The sequence below is a fragment of the Balaenoptera musculus genome, chromosome 5 (genome assembly GCF_009873245.2).
Source record: "Balaenoptera musculus isolate JJ_BM4_2016_0621 chromosome 5, mBalMus1.pri.v3, whole genome shotgun sequence".
Classification (NCBI taxonomy): domain Eukaryota; kingdom Metazoa; phylum Chordata; class Mammalia; order Artiodactyla; family Balaenopteridae; genus Balaenoptera; species Balaenoptera musculus.
Genome location: NC_045789.1, coordinates 69,497,925 through 69,515,190, shown reverse-complemented (window position 1 = coordinate 69,515,190; position 17,266 = coordinate 69,497,925). Strand labels below are relative to the sequence as shown.

The window sequence follows — 17,266 nt, the reverse complement described above, 5'->3', positions numbered from 1 at the left end:
CAAGACAAGGATGTCCACTGTCGCCACTGTTATTCAACATAGTTTTGGAAGTCCTAGCTTCGGCAATCAGAGAAGAAAAAGAAATAAAAGGAATCAAAATTGGAAAAGAAGAAGTAAAACTGTCTGCAGATGACATGATACTATACATAGAGAATCCTAAAGATGCCACCAGAAAACTACTAGAGCTAATCAATGAATTTGGTAAAGTTGCAGGATACAAAATTAATGCACAGACGTCTCATGCATTCCTATACACTAACAACAAAAAATCAGAAAGAGAAATTAAGTAAACAATCCCATTCACCAATGCAACAAAAAGAATAAAATACCTAAGAATAAACCTACCTAAGGAGATAAAAGACCTATACTCAGAAAACTATAAGACACTGTTGAAAGAAATTAAAGATTATACAAACAGATGGAGAGATATACCATGTTCTTGGATTGGAAGAATCAACATTGTGAAAATGACTATACTACCCAAAGCAATCTACAGATTCAATGCAATCCCTATCAAATTACCAATGTCATTTTTTACAGAACTAGAACAAAAAATCTTAAAATTTGTTTAGAGACACAAAAGACCCTGAGTAGCCAAAGCAATCTTGAGGGAAAAAAAACGGAGCTGGAGGAATCAGATTCCCTGACTTTAGACTATACTACAAAGCTACAGTAATCAAGACGGTATGGTACTGGCACAAAAACAGAAATATAGATCAATGGAACAGGATTTGAAAGCCCAGAGATAAACCCACACACCTAAGGTCAACTAATCTATGACAAAGGAGGCAAGGATATACAATGGAGAAAAGACAGTCTCTTCAATAAGTGGTGCTGGGAAAGCTGGACAACTACATGTAAAAGAATGAAATTAGAACACTCCCTAACACCATACACAAAAGTAAACTCAAAATGGATTAAAGACCTAAATGTAAGACCGGACACTATAAAACTCTTAGAGGAAAACGTAGGAAGAACACACTGTGACATAAATCACAGCCAGATCTTTTTTCATCCACCTCCTAGGGAAATGGAAATCAAAACAAAAATAAACAAATGGGACCTAGTGAAACTGAAAGACTTTTGCACAGCATGAAAAACAAGATGAAAAGACAACCCTCAGCATGGGAGAAAATATTTGCAAATGAACCAACAGGCAAAGAATTAATCTCTGGAGTATGTAAACAGCTCATGCAGCTCAATATCAAAAAAACAAACAACCCAATCCAGAAATGGGCAGAAGACCTAAATAGACATTTCTCCAAAGAAGACATACAGATGGCCAAGAGGCACATGAAAAGTTGCTCAACATCAGTAATTATTAGAGATATGCATATCAAAACTACAGTGAAGTGTCACCTCACACCGGTTAGAATGGGTATCATCAGAAAATCTACAAACAATAAATGCTGGAGAGGGTGTGGAGGAAAGGCAACCCTCTTGCACTGTTGGTGGGAATGTAAATTGATACAGCCACTATGGAGAACAGTATGGAGGTTCCTTAAAAAACTAAAAATCGAATTACCATGTGATCCAGCAATCCCACTACTGGGCATATACCCAGAGAAAACCATAATTCAAAAAGACACATGCACCCCAATGTTCATTGCAGCACTATTTAAAATAGCCAGGACATGGAAGCAACCTAAATGCCCATTGACAGATGAATGGATAAAGAAGATGTGGTATATATATCCATGGAATATTACTCAGCCATAAAAAGGAACGAAATTGGGTCATTTGTAGAGACGTGGATGGACCTAGAGTCTGTCATGCAGAGTGAAGTAAGTCAGAAAGAGAAAAACAAATATCGTATATTAACGCATATATATGGAACCTAGAAAATGGTACAGATGAACCAGTTTGCAAGGCAGAAACAGAGACACAGATGAAGAGAACAAATGTGTGGACACCAAGGAGGGAAAGTGGTGGGTGGTGGTGGTGGTGTGATGAATTGGGAGATTGGGATTGACATATAAACACTAATATGTATAAAATAAATAACTAATAAGAATCTGCTGTATAGCACAGGGAACTCCACTTCGCTGTACAGTAGAAACTAACACAACATTGTAAAACAACTATACCCCAATTAAAAAAAAAAACTCCCACCAAACTGATTGGACCTCTATTAACATTTTAGCACATTTCTTTTGAGTCTTTTTCCTGTAAACATTAACATATATGTTTTTTAAACAAAATAGCATTACAGTGTACTTTGACTTTTATAACCATTTTTCTTAAGACTTCATCATGATCGCCTTTCCATTCTCTCCTTATTTTTCTAATGGTTATGCCATATTGCATTGTAATAATTGCCAAAATTTATGTAACTAACCAACCATTAGTTTAGGTCGTCAACAGTCATCTGCTGTGGCAAACAATGCTGCAGTGAACATCACTGTAGGTAAACCCCTGTGTCCATTTGTGAGATTACTATTTTCTAAGATTATCTGATTATAGATTCCTGTTTTTGAGAAGTATCTTACAGAAGTAATGTTTCACAAAACATATGGTGGGAAGCACTGCATTATTTTTTGTATTTGTTGGGTTTTAAAGTGTTTTTTTTTTTTTTTTTTTTTTAAATTATTTATTTATTTATTTATGGCTGTGTTGGGTCTTCGTTTCTGTGCGAGGGCTTTCTCTAGTTGCGGCAAGTGGGGGCCACTCTTCATCGCAGTGCGCGGGCCTCTCACTATCGCGGCCTCTCCCGCTGCAGAGCACAGGCTCCAGACGCGCAGGCTCAGTAGTTGTGGCTCACGGGCCCAGCTGCTCCGCGGCATGTGGGATCTTCCCAGACCAGGGCTCGAACCCGTGTGCTCTGCATTGGCAGGCAGATTCTCAACCACTGCGCCACCAGGGAAGCCCTTGTTGGGTTTTAAATTTTGTATTTGTAGCATCTAAGAGTGCTAATACCAGCCCTCTCCCACCCCTGTCCCTGAATATACACGCTCCTGCCCAGTGAGTACTTCTCGCTGTGGCCCCTTGTGCTGGGAAGATACTGAGTAACTGAGAATTAAATGCCATCTGGGCTGAACTGTAATTGATGAGATACCTGTTTGTAAGCCATGGAGTGTTACATACACCACCTCTACGAGGTGCTGCCTTTGCCTCTGAACACTTCTGTACCACAGATACATCCAGAGCTCCTGGTCTCTTGTCTGTAATGGTTTTAAAACAAGAATATGTTCACAAACACACAAGCATGTGCTCTCTCTCTGTCTCTCTCTCTCTCTGTCTCTAAATGCTGGGGTTAGTAATGATAGGGGCTAGTTCTCCCCAGAACTTAACCCTGAGACGTTATTTTCACTGAAATGAAACTTAGTTAAGCTTTCAGGATTTTTTGGCAAAAGAATTGACTAGGAGATATTTCCATTTAAAATGTTGCTGCTGGGAAGTAACCCGTTACCCTTATGCAGTTGAACTAAACAGATCTGACGACACCATTTCTTGTTTTAAAACCTTGTAACTTATAAATTTGGTCCATGGACTAAGCATCATCAACACCCAGGTGTGTATTAGAAATGCAGAGTCTCAGGCCCCTCTTTAAAGCTTCAATTAAAATCTTCATTTAACAATATCCCCACGTGATTTATATGTGTATTAAACATTTTTTAAACTCCTTTAAAAGATTAGTGAGAGTTTTTTTAATAATAAGCTTTTTAGTTTAGAATAGTTTTAGGTTTACAGAAAGTTATAAAGACATTATTGAAAGTTCCAGTATGCTCCCTTGCCCAGTTTCCCTTGTCTTAACATCTCACATTAGTCTTAAGATACGTTTGTCATAAGTAATGAACCCATATTGATAATTCATTATTAACCGAAATCCATACTTTATTGGGATTTCCTTAGTTTTTTACCAAAGGTCTTTTTCTGTCCCAGGATCCCATCCAGGAAATCACGTAACACTTAGTCATCATTTCGGTGCCTCTATATTTGACAGTTTCTTAGCCTTTCCTTTTTTTGGATGACCTTAAGAGTTTTGAGGGGCACTATTTAGGGATTTTGTAGAATGTCCCTCAATTTGGGTGTGTCTACACAGTGCTTTTATGATGCAGTTTGTGAATCTGATGTACATGGTGGCATCATTTAGTAGTTTCCAAGAACAAGGATTTGGGGATCAAGCCTCCTGAGTCTGATTCCCATCTTCACTGCCTGCAAGCTGTGTGACCCTGGGCAAGTTATATAATTTCTCTGGGCCACAATAAAAAGGATCAGTAATAGATCTACTTCATGGGGTGGTTAAGAGGATAGGAGAAGATAAATCATGAAAAGGCACTTAGAGTGTGGCACAGAATAAATTCTTTGTAAGTATTAGCTGCTAGTATTGTCATAATTATTGTTGTCAAAATAAGAAATAGGCTTGTTTGTTGAGGAACTCATGGTCCAATGTGGGAGACAGACACGGAAACATAAAAATATCTTTTTAGGTGCTGTACGATTAAGGTCAGTGTTCTCTTTCCATATTGTTTTGATTTTCAGGCAGTCAGTTTTGGAGGTGGATTTGCACTGATCACCTTGGGGCTTGGAGATACTGGACAAATTGCTGGAATGCTGGAAATGTGGGGAATTAGTTTAGAATAAAAGGTTTTGTGTCAAGGATATGTGGATGATACAGTTGAAAGAAACTCAGCTGAGTGTGCTCTTTACAAGCAGGTGAAAGTTGGAATGCTGGAAATGTTTGGGGGATTAGTTCATAGCAAAATGTTTGATTGAGGATATGCGGATGATATAGTTGAAAGAAGTTTATCTGAGTGTCCTGTGCTGTTCACCCTTGTGTTTGGCCCTTTGGAGAGCACATTGAAACGTGTGATAAATGTTTTGTTCCGTAGTCTCATGCTCACTTCTTCCAGATATCAAATAAATGTAAATTATAGGCTGTGAGCAGGTTACTGGATGTTTGAAGAGGGGAATTGGAAGAGAAGAGAAAGATTAAATAAGAGAGAAATAAAGTAGTTAACGTAGTACCTAATGTAGTACCTACCTTGAGACAAAGGAAGGATTACAGACTTTGTATATTTCCTCTTGTGAGCTGGAAAGCAAGAATTCTTTTGCCACTTTGAGGCATTCATGGAACTAACTAGAATCTACGAGACATAATAAAAGTCTTGATCGTTTGGATAGATGTTGTTTATCAGCATAATAATAAACCTCATACCCAATTTTTAAAGAATTTTTCAGAGTCTAAAAGTGTGGCTCTTAGTAGCTATGTTTTCTGAATCACATTGTAACTTTACTGATCTATTTATTTCTCATAGCTTTCCACAAAGTTATTAAAGATTGAGTTACTCCAGATCTTTTTTTATTTCCCTCTTGCAGTTCTACTTATTGAGCAAGTTTGTCCTATAGTAACAGATCAGCCATCTGGCCTTATACTAATTACACAGTTGCACGATGACTGGTTCCCTAATGATGGCTATGGGAAATTCCTAACACATAGCCTTCATGTTTATATATGTTGTGTAGCATTCTAATTATTTATTCTTAAAATGCTATCACATCATCCGTAAATTTCTTTAGCTACTCAAGGATTGATCAACATAGCACTATTGACATTTTGGGCTGGATGACTCTTTCTTATGGGGAGCTATTTAAGATGTTTAGAAGCATCCTTGGCCTTTGCCCACTGCATTCCAGTAACACTTCTCCCCCTGATGTGACAACCGAATTGTGTACAAGCATTGCCAAATGTTCGCTGCGGGACAAATTCACCCCTTGCTGAGAATCACTGAGCTAACCTCTTGTATACAAGTAACTGCTAAGGACATATAACACAGTGGATACTTGTACTGACTCCGGAGTCATGAAAACCCAAATTCAAATTCTAACTCTACCCACCCAAACTGTTTACTGTTTTACTTTTCTCAGCTGCCAAGTGGAACAGTGATAGTTTCTAGTCTCTACAATAGCATTATTTTAAAGATTAAAAACAAAATATATATAGATACAGTTATATATAAAGTTGTTTATATAAAGAACCTAGCACAGCCCACACAATCAAAGGCAATAGTCCTGGCCAGGTGGCCAAGGATTATCAAAGTAAGCTAGAGGAAGTGTGAAAAAGGAAGGGAAAATATAATAATAATAAAAAGTTTAAAAAAATAATAAAGGACCTAGCAAGGTTCTTGATGAAAAGGAGATACTCAATAAATGTTAACTCCCTACCCTGCAACTTTCCCTTGATGCTAAGGATATTATTCATATGTCTATTCATACATTTACTCATTATTCATTACTCATTCATTTACTCATTACTCATTATTTAAACTACAAAACACGTACTCATTGAAATCGAGCAGGGGATATTGACCATGTGAAATAATAAGGAATAATACATGTTAACTTTTTTGGCTACATTTAGAAACAATATAGCATGAAGACTCATAGTGCTGGCTGTAGATTTTAATATAACTGGTTATAAGACTGATCTGTATCACTTTTGTGAGATGGGGAAAATTACTTAGTTTTGATTTCTTTTTGTTTCTGAAATGAAGGTGTTAATAATATCTACCTCAGAGGGTTGTTATAGTGATTAAATGAGACAAATGCCTGACACATAGTAGCATTCAGTAGTACATGGAAATTATACAGCGTTACCAATGAGTGGTGTGGATGAGAACCAGTACAGTTACAGAAGTCTTCAGTGAGGAACTGGCATTTGAACTAAGCCTTTAAAGGTGTGCAAGATTGATGTAAGTAGAAAGGAAGAGAATGGACATCCTGAGCAAAGGCACAGGTAAGAATGGAGAACTTCAGAATGTCTGGGACACAATAAGTGTATCTGTTTTTGAAGCTGAAATGTCATACAGGGAAATAGTCTGTATTCTTTAGGCAGAGAATATAATGAAACTTACAGAACTGCAGAACTGGAAAGGATCTTGAAGTCATTGAGTCCAGATTATTCATTCTTCTAATAAGAAAACAGAGGCCTAGAAAGAGCAAGTGATTTGCTGAAAAGCCACTTAGTCTTTGGAAGAGTTAGTTCTAGAACCCAGAATCACCATGTTGCCTCTTAGCCTCTCCTTGTCCTTAAAAAGTATAGACAAAAACTATTAAAATAAAAAGCATATGCAAATATTCTTTATTTTATAAATTAACTTGCCAAAAGCCCTACTTTATTCAGTAGCTAGACTTAGCCTGAATACAGGCAACTAGCGATCCAAACAAGCACATATAACAAGACAGACAAGGCCCCTCCTCTCATAGAACTTCTGTTGGAGAAAATTGTCACAAATAAATTAATTTTTGAATAAAAAATATTAAATAGTGAAAATTGCTATGCAGAAAATTATAATGGGGTGATATGATATAGAATGGGCAGAAGCCTACTTTGAATTGGATGGTTGAGCAAAGCTTCTCTAGGGGGGATATCAGAGCCTAGATCTGAATGACATGATCTTTGAATTCGGGGATAAAAGCGTTCCAGTCAGAGGGACCAGCTAGTATAGAGGTTCTCAGACTGAAATGAGCTTGGCAATATTCAAAGTAAAGAAAGAAAGGCCAGTGAGGCTGGATTTAGTGCAGAAGAAGGAGGGGCAAGAAAGTTAGGTCAGCCTAGGCCGTATCATTTTGAGTTACGTGCACCAGGATAAGAAGTTCAGATTTTATTCTAAGTGAACCGTGGAGCCACTGGAAAGTTTTGTGCAGGGAGAGGTCTGATCTGCTTTATGTTTTAGAAGATCACTGTAGCTACTGTTTTAGGAATGGATTACAGAGGGGCAAGGAGGCCAGTTAGGAGGCTATTGCTCTGGTCCAATTGGGAGATGATGGTGGCTTGGATTAAGGTAACGGAGGTGAAGAGAAGTTTAGATATTTGTGATATATTTTGGATGAATAATAGACAGCTATTGGTGATGCTCTGAATATGGGGGGGGGCGGGGTAGGGAACGAAAAACAAATCTAGGAGAATCTTCAATTTCTGGTGTAAATAGCTAGGTAGATATTTAGGTACCATTTACAAAGATGAGAAAGACCAGAGAAAGAGTAATTGCGGGGGAGGGGGTGATCTGGAGGAAGAGGGGGAGCAGTCTACATTTACCATACCAAATTTAAGATGTCCATTGTTTATTTATTCAACAAGTATTTATTGAGTATCTATCAACCCTTTCTCTGGGCTTTAGGAATATCAGATTAACAAAAGACAAAATTCCCTATGCTTTTGGAGTTTATATTCTAAAGGATGATTCAAAAAATTAAAAATAAGGTATATGATGTGTAGATGGTGGTAAGTGCTGGGGTAGGACATGTAATGAACAGTGTGGTTAGATCTGGGAAGTCTTCATTGACAAAGGGCTACCTCCTTCAAGTCTCCTTGAAGTTGTAAGGGGGTGAGCCATGCAGATATCTGCTGAAAGAGCCTCGTGGACATCCAACTGGAAATGTCAAGTAGAGAGTTGGATGTCTGAGTCTAAATTCTAATTAGAGGTTAGAGTTGAAGGAATAGGGTTGGGGGTCTTGTGCACAGAGATGATATTTCAAAGGTGGGGGGGGACCAGATGACATCACCAAGAAAGAGTATGTAGGTAGTGAAGGGAAGGAGCTCCTGCAGCCATCCAGTATCTGCGGACTGAGGAGAAGAGGAGACAGCAGGAGAAACTAAGAAGTAGCAGCACTAAAGCAGGAGGAAAAACAGTACACGTGGTATCAGAGAAACCGAAAGAGACGTTTGAAAGGAGAGGATATTGGATATTGCTAAGAATTCAAAAAAGATACGAACAGATGCAGTCACTGGGTTTGGTAACATGGAGCTAGCTCATTGAGAACCTTGACAAGAGCAGTGTCCGTGGAGAGATACAGAAAGCCATGAGACTAGTAGAGAGACTGTGAAAGTGAAAGAGGGGAGCGTTGTTAGAGTGAAGTGCTTGAGAAGGGCATGCAGATCACAGTGAAGGGTTTGGTGTTTGAAACTCCATCCATAGTAGTATGAGGGAGGGCAGAGAGTTTGGCTACAGATGCAGATGGGTTGGTAGATTTGACAATGGGGAGAGAAGGGAGTTCCTCTCTGATTGCTTCTGCTTTTCTCAGTGATGTAAGTCCATTAACTCAGAGTATTGGAGGAGTTTGGAGGCCAGGTTTAAAATGGGAGGAGATGGTGTGAAATAGCTGTTTAAGTAAATGCCTGACATGCTCAACCTGCAAGCGTTTCCTCTCAGGGAATGACCCAGTGTGATTTTTATCCCTCAGCCAAGAGGTTAGAGTCTTATCAGGAAGCTGCCTCTGAAGATGAAGATTCTCCTGACACTCCCAGTGGCTCCCTCAGCAACATGGCGAAACCAAGGGCCCCCAGCTGCAGGATGGTTCGCAGTGGGCCTTTAGGAAGTATATCCTCAAATCATCTTACTGGGAGCTGTTTTGCTCTAGGAAGTGGAGAAGGAGCCAGTGAAGTGCCTCATTCCAGACAGGCTGCTTTCAGTAGCCCCATGGTAAGTGTGAATGCATGACGTGAATCTTGTCTGTCCATGATGAATAATGAAAGAACATCCTCGTAATTCTAATAGAGCCAAACGCTGTTGTCTTTTCCACCTGAGAGGAGACTGCATAAGTGCAGCTCGGTGTGACTGCCACACACTCACAGTGTCCTAATTTTGGAGATAATTCAGTGTTGAGAGATAGTATATCATTTCAGGAAAAAACATAATGTTTCTAGGCAGGGTTGATAGCCTGGAGAAAGTAGCCTTGGTTTAAGGATCATGGCTCACTTTCAGAACCAGCAAAACTACCACAGAGGTATCTATAGACAGGTAAGTATGTCTAACTGATAGGGAAATTCAAAAGCCTTTTGGTATCCTCCAAGGCCTTTTTATCTCTTTACAGTCTTCCCCCAGATCCACCAAATCTGTGCCCTCTTCCCCATTCCTAGTCCTGAGAAGGTCATTTTCTAATATTTCTATATCAGAGCTCAACAGGGTGTGTTCTTGAGTCCTGAGGGGAAAACATAGAAGAAGGACCACGTGGAAGATGGGAAAGAGGAAAAATACTCGTGTGAAAGAATTAGAAATCAAACATTTTGCTGTACTTAAAATTCTATAAAATTTCAACTACCTTCTCTGCCCTCCACATTTCATTAACTCTTGTGTTAACCAAGATGAGGATTCCCCAGCCATGAGACTGGTAAGCAGTTGGTGACCTCTGAAATAGGTTACATAACAACAAAGAAACAGCTTTGGGGAAACTTTGTGTTTCTCCATTGAATTTATATAGCATTTCATAGTAGAGATATGATCTGAATAGACCCCAGGGATCTCATTCGTCCTGGAAAGGCCTTGAGGGGAATCTGGCTCTTTTCAAAGTTCCACCAAATGTACAATTTCAGCAACTAGGAAGATCATTTCACTGCAATTCATCCTGTGCATTTCTGTGGCTCTAAGGATATCATACCTGTTATATTCTATCATTGCCATATGCCAAGCTATTCCAAACATCTGGACTTAAGTTTTCTCCAACTTCTGAAAAAAAAAAAAGGGGGAAAGAATGCACACCACCTCTTCTCTGTACTCATTTTCAGGCTGTATCAGAAATAGGTATCTATTTTCTTCTATTTTATCAATTTTGCCCATTCCTCTGCTGATCTTTTATTTCCCACCCACCTGAAGGTAACCACATAGTGACGCATGTTTGGTTGGAAGTCAAGGGTATTAGCAACCAGGTGGGCCTGTGCCATGGTCTCCCTCTCAGTTTCCTGATCCAGCCTCACTCTCTTCCTGGAACAAAGGATTGTTTCCTAGGTTAAAGTCATTATGGTTTTTGTACCATTTCCCATCTAAAACTTATTCTCCCCTCACTGCCTACCTCTGTCTACCAGATCTGCTGAAATACTTCCTTCTTTAAATATCATTTCTCCTGAAGATTTCTCAGACTCTCTTTTCTCAGCTTCTAAGTTCTGTTTACATAGTCCCTCCTGCCCTTCAGTCCCTTAGTCCTCATGACATTGGCCTTATTTCTGCCTCTGACATAGACCTTGCTCCTTGAGAGCAAGGACTTAATCATCTTGAATCCCCGGCATCTAAGGTCAGTGCCTTGCATGTCCACTCTCAATAAGGTATCGTGAAGGTGGTTATATGAAACTGCTCAACAAGCTCAGTCTTCCCATTCAGTTCATTTTGTTTTCACTTGCCCTGTACTCCAATGCCATGTGTCATGCTGATTATATAGATGCTCTGGGATTGCTGTTCTGTTTTGTGTTTTCAATACTACACCCTTACACATAGGATAAAGAGGTCTTCCTTGAAATATGAGACCATCTCTCACTCTTAGTCTAGACAAGCCTATTCTGTCCTTCTTGGAGACTAACGATTATTTTGAGAAAGCTATAGATCCTTTGACCTGAAAAATTAGCATCAGTAAAAATTGTGCATATGATTCTAAAAGTCCATCCATGGAGCCCAGGTTGAAAATACCAGCTTGAGAGCTGTGATGTCCAGAAGTGGAAGGTTTGAAGATGGCACCCTTCATGGGGGAGACAAGGTGAGAGTCAGCGAGGGTCTGAGGGCAGGGTGCTGGCCAAGGTGCGCCGGCTTTGGGAGTTAGAATGTCATTGAGGACCATGAGTCCTGGGTTCATGTGACCTATTTTAGGAATAGAAACCTTTACTTTGTCAGTCAGTGTTTTTATGCTTCTTTAATCCTCTAGAAGTTTTCATTCAGCAAGCATGCTACTTATTCCACCTGGAGTGTTATCCTCTTAGATCTTTATATGGCTGTTTCCTTTTTTTTCACTGAGGTCTCAGCTCAGATGTCAGGTAAATCTTACCTACCACCCAATCCAAAGTACATTCCATCCCTCCCACTCTTATCTCAATCTAGAAGCAATTTACTTATATGTTTGTAGGTTAGTGCCTCCCCTACCTAGAATGTGAGTTCCACACACCCGGGATCCCATCTCTTCTGTGCACCCCTCTTTCCTTGAGGAGTGCCTGGCACCATAGATCAACAATAAATGTTTATAAAAGGAGTGAATTAATTAATGGACTAATGGAAGACAATGGCATAATACTAGACCAGTGATATAAATGAATAGAACATGCCCCCAGCCTTCAGCTTTGTTTTAGGCAGAGGAAGCAGACATATAAGTAAATAAAGATAATCCTGTATTAAAGATGCTGTAATGGTAGTTAATTCAGAGTATAGTGAGGGCACAAAGAGGGGAATGATCAACTCTACAGGGGTGAGAAGGGATCAAGAAAGGCTGCAAAAAAGAGATAAAACGTAATTTATGATTAGACTAATGAGTAGGGGGTTACACAGTAGAAAAGGAAGGAAAAGCACTTGGGCCAGAGAGTGTGTAGCATGTGCAAAGGCTCAGAACCACAGAACTGGGGAGAACATCATGTGGAGGAGGAGCTGTCCATGTGCAGTTATTGGCCTTTGTCTTTTTTCTTCAGGTCTGTGGTATTTAGGAATCTGGAGGAGAAGGCATTTGTGTCTATATTTAAGCCAAAGTTGTCCAGATGGAGTGGTGAGTCCCTAAGACTGGAGTGAGGGTGGCAGTGGGAAATGCAATAAAACCCTCAGGTACAGGTGGAGCTAGGGGAGGAGTAGGGCACAGTATTAGAGCTTGGTCAACTTGATCTCCCACGTGGAGTATCTTTGTCCATTATTAAACCGTGGACATTTTAGATTTCGCATAAATAATTTAAATGGGTCCTAATCACTCTCATTTTTAAAACAAACTTAACATTCAGTATATAGTAAGGCTACCGAAAAGCTTTGGCAGACACTATGAGATGGCAAAGAGAAGTCTTGGCCATCATTTGCTTGTTTAATTTGGATTTATATAGGGTGAAAAAAGAAAGAAAGAAAGGAGAGGGAGGAGGGGAGGGAGAGAAGAAGAAAGAAAGGTGAATGTGAAATCTGCAACCTGGTAGGAAAGCATAATATGAATCATGGGGGTAAATCTAAAATTTCAAATAGCCAGATGTTATCTAAATTGAGGACAAAGATGTTGGACTCCCACCATGAAACAGATAAGGCTTAGTTCAATTATGGGAAGCTGTCCACACTGTGTTCTGTATTCCCTAATTAGGAGTACACATTTTCTCCGCATTAAAAAAAATGTCTGTTTGAGGTCAAGTGGGAGGGGTTTATGTATTTGCTTTCCAAGGAGTAACATCTTTTCAATCTGTTTCTCCACCCCCTTCTTTATGGAATATAAAACCAGCAAGTGTCTGATAGTAATGTACAGCAATAACATTTTATGGCTTATCCATGTGCCAGTTACTGAGTTAGGGATCCAGAAATCTATAAGAAATGTTCAGTCATAAAAGAGAATGAAATAATGCCATTTGCAGCAATGTGGATGGACGTAGAGATTATCATACTAAGTGAAGTAAGTCAGAGAAAGGCAAATATCATATGATATCACTTATATGTGGAATCTAAAAAAATGATGCAAATGAATTTATTTACGAAACAAAAGTAGACTCACAGACATAGGAAACAAACTTATGGTTATGGAAGAAGAAAGGGGGGAGGGTTAAATTAGGAGTATGGGATTAACAGATACAAACTACTATACATAAAATATATAAGCAACAAGGATTTACTGTATAGCATAGGGAACTATATTCAATATCTTATAATAACCTATAATGGAAAAGAATTTGAAAAAGAATAGATATAGATACAACTGAATCACTTTGGTGTACATCTGAAACATCGTAAATAAACTATTCTTCAATTTAAAAAAATGTACAAAAATCTATAAGATATGGTCCTTCCTTTAGAGGAACTTACACACCCTGTGGGGAGAGTACATATGCATGGAATCATTTAAAGCTGGATGGTTTGGGCCTGGTTCTTGGGGTAATCAGAGTTCAGAGAAGGCAAGATCTGTCCATCATAGAAAAAAAAGAGCAAAAGTCAATTTTGTAATAGAAGGTCTCCATGAGGAAGATTTGGATCTTAGGTAAAAACACCTGTGATATAATCTTACAGATAAGAATTGCATGTGATAACACTATACTTTCTCCTCAATTCAGCAACTAAATATCTTAGTCACTAGGGATTAACTTATTTTAGAGACAGCAACTAAAGTGGAAGAACATTCTGTTCCTGCAGTTTCATTTTGACATGGATCTTTCCTTAAATCTTCTTCTGGGCTCTTCTTTATATTATTTTATGATGCTTCTAGGGTCTTGTATTGTCCGGAGTTTCTAACATTTATTTTGACAGTACTTTTTATAAACACAGTTTTGCTGACCAGAGCCCCAGCTTTGGTCAGCTTCAGGATCTCTTTTATTCTCATGATCACAGCACAGGTTCTTAAATTCCCCAAATGACATATTAGATTGACTTATGTCTGTCACAAAGACAGAAGTTACAAATCTTCATTAGCCTTAGAGTAACTTCAAAATGCAGTAGAGTCCTTATGTTCTGAAGCCAGTTATTAGTCCATGCGGAGATCATTGGCACAATGAAATCACTATTTGCTTCTAAGGTCCCTAACTCAATCCTTATCATGTTCCAAAGAACAAACGTCCCTAAAAAATAAAATTAGGGAGATCTGCACATACTAGCCTCTTCTTGGAGATTCCCGGTACCCATTAAACGCTCTGAGAAGTGCTACAATAAAGCACTGTTTAAACATTTCTTAAACTTATTTCAGTATGGAACTCTTTGGGGTTTTGCTTAATTCGCATAAACATTCTGAGAAGGATACCTCTGGAAATATTGCTCCAACCCATGGCGTCTGTCACGCTCACTAGATGACAGTATCATCATAGACCTTCATCAATCCTATGCAACAAGGTTCCTGAGTATCGAGTGAGAAAGAAGTCTCAGATGTTGCCACTCTCTTCTGCTGACTTTGGCAAGGGGGTCCTCAAGGAAAGGATGGTTCTCTGAGTCACTGAGGGCCCAGCACAGGCACTGGCTCAGTGTTACTATGTGTGAGACTCGGGAGGAAATGTGGCCAACTAGTTAATGAACGGCCATCAGATTACAAGTGCTTACGAACTCCATCAAACTGCAACAGGGTTCAAATTTTGCTTACGAACTCCATCAAACTGCAACAGGGTTCAAATTTTGCTAAGTCAAATATCACGGAGCAAGAGATGCTGTTTTTAGATAGAAATTTAAGAATGCCTTGTGACAGCAGAAAACTGGGACCTTTGAAACCCATTGTTAGCCTGGTAACCTGCCTGAAGGTGAGTGTATCATTCGAGAAGGAAAAGGAACATTAAATTATTTGGGTTTCTGTTGTGCTGGTCTCATGTCACTCATTCTCTCATTTACTTTATACAGCCACCCTGTGAGGTAGGTGTACTTTTTACCATTATTCAGAAGAGGGAAAATGAAGCTCAGAGGGTTAAATAAGCAGCCTTAGGCCCCTAAAGGGTATGCAGTGGGTCTAGGACCTGAACCCAAACCCATGTGATTCCCAGCCTGTGCTCTTTTCTCATTGAGGCTGTGCTAAATCTCACCAAACTCCTAAGCATAAAATGCAAGCCACGGTCACTCTGAATCTAATATCACCCATCTCCATATTTTACTCTCTTCTCTCCATCACCTCTCCTGGCTTTCCTGCAGTCAGGACTCCTCTAGAATACAATGGCACTTTTGTGAAAACTTGATTCAGAGGAGATGGCCCCTTTTTTGACTCATCTGAAAAATTTGTAAAGCAGTTGACTACATACTACAGATTTCTAGTACAACATTCTTTCATTAAAACTAGTACTTCTAAATAAGAATGAGAAGTACCGCGTTTAACAAAATGAAGTATTTTTCCCCAATAAGCAAACTTCTTAAAGCCAATTTGTAAAAGGAATTGTACAAAAGAGAGGAGCATAGGGCACAGTTGCCAAAAATATTTGACGATCAGAAATCTCTGAGAGGGACCCTTGGATATTAGTGTCTTGTAGCATATTACCAGGAAATACTGATGAACTCTGTTAGCGTGCTTATAGTAATTTTATTTCGGAGGGTTGGTTTTTAACAATAGTAGTGATTTGAGCTGTAAAATATTTTGTTAAAATAACATAGTATGAATAACGCCCTCACTTTTAAAAGAACTGATATTCATCAGTTGCTGTGGGATGAATATATGCCCAAAGTAGAATCCTAGACACAATAAAATATAGCTCTGCCCTGTGTATTTCAGAATAAGAAAACTCACTTAGCTAGATTTTGGTGAAAGGCATTGTTCCTCTCTTGCTTACTTTGAGTGAATAGTCAAGGTAATCTCCATTCATATTATGCATTCTGAATGTTCCATTTAATTTTTTTCTCTTTTATTTCCCTATTCTCACCTCCCATGACACCATGTCCATTAAATCTTTTTTAGAAGAATAAAGTTTACTGTCTCATGCTTCACAGATTCTGGTTAGAAAAGCTCACGTAGATTTAAAACTCATATTTTTAGGTACTTATTGTAACAACACTTTGTCTTTTTGGATCTTCAGGAAACAGATGTGGTACCAGACACCAGGCTTTTGGACAAATTTAGTCAGATCACACCTCAGCTTTTTACCCCACTGGATGAGACTATCCCAGATCCACTACTGGAGACTCTGTACATCATCGACTTCTTTATTGCTTTGGCAATTTGCAACACAGTAGTGGTTTCTGCTCCTAACCAACCACGGCAAAAGGTAAGTCTCTAATGCAAACAAGGGTCACCTTCCAGAAGAGAACTTCGGGTTTAAATGTACTTGTTATGTCGTCTTATTATGTGGATCGTAATTAACAATAGTAGCAGGTAATATTTATACATTACTTAATCTGTACTCTGAACTTATGATGTTCTAAGTGATTTACTGGTACTAATATGTTTAATCCTCCCAACAGCCCCATGAGTTAGGTGCTGTTACTCTACTGTTCCCCATTTTACAGTTGAGCTTAAGTAACTTGCCCAGGTCACAGGACCACTTTGTGGGGGAGATAGGATTGAACCCAGGAAGTATGGCTCAGAGCTACTGTACTGTTTTGCCTCTAGGAGGATAGCTGATGACAGCAGTTCTTGGGAAATGTGACTCTGTCCATTTTGCTTTAGTTTGCTTACCAAATTTGAAGCTTTCTGTGAAACTTCTAAAACCTCCAACATATGCACTACATCAAGCAAAATATAAAGTATTAAATTCATTATCATGTTTAATAATAATGTCCCTTTTCATGTACCAGTTGGGTAATGTGAACTCAGTCGCTCTAAAATCCAATACATCTATAATATACCAAGGTTCTGCAGTTCCCACACAAGCTGGATTTTTAAAGTCTCTTTGTAGCTTAGAATTCATGGAAAATTCATTTTCAATTAAAAAGAAAAACTTGTTTTA

At 38.9% G+C, this 17,266-nt stretch overlaps 1 protein-coding gene across 3 annotated transcripts in view; it reads left to right on the top strand.

The window, feature by feature from the left end:
• Positions 1 to 17,266, top strand: part of ATP10D (ATPase phospholipid transporting 10D (putative)) — a 132,767-nt gene that overhangs the window by 81,639 nt on the left and 33,862 nt on the right. For all 3 annotated transcript variants that reach the window (XM_036853176.1, XM_036853175.1, XM_036853177.1), the window contains 2 exons: positions 9,184 to 9,422; positions 16,397 to 16,585. In XM_036853176.1, coding sequence (XP_036709071.1) covers positions 9,184 to 9,422; positions 16,397 to 16,585 — 428 coding nt within the window. The remainder of the gene's footprint in view (positions 1 to 9,183; positions 9,423 to 16,396; positions 16,586 to 17,266) is intronic.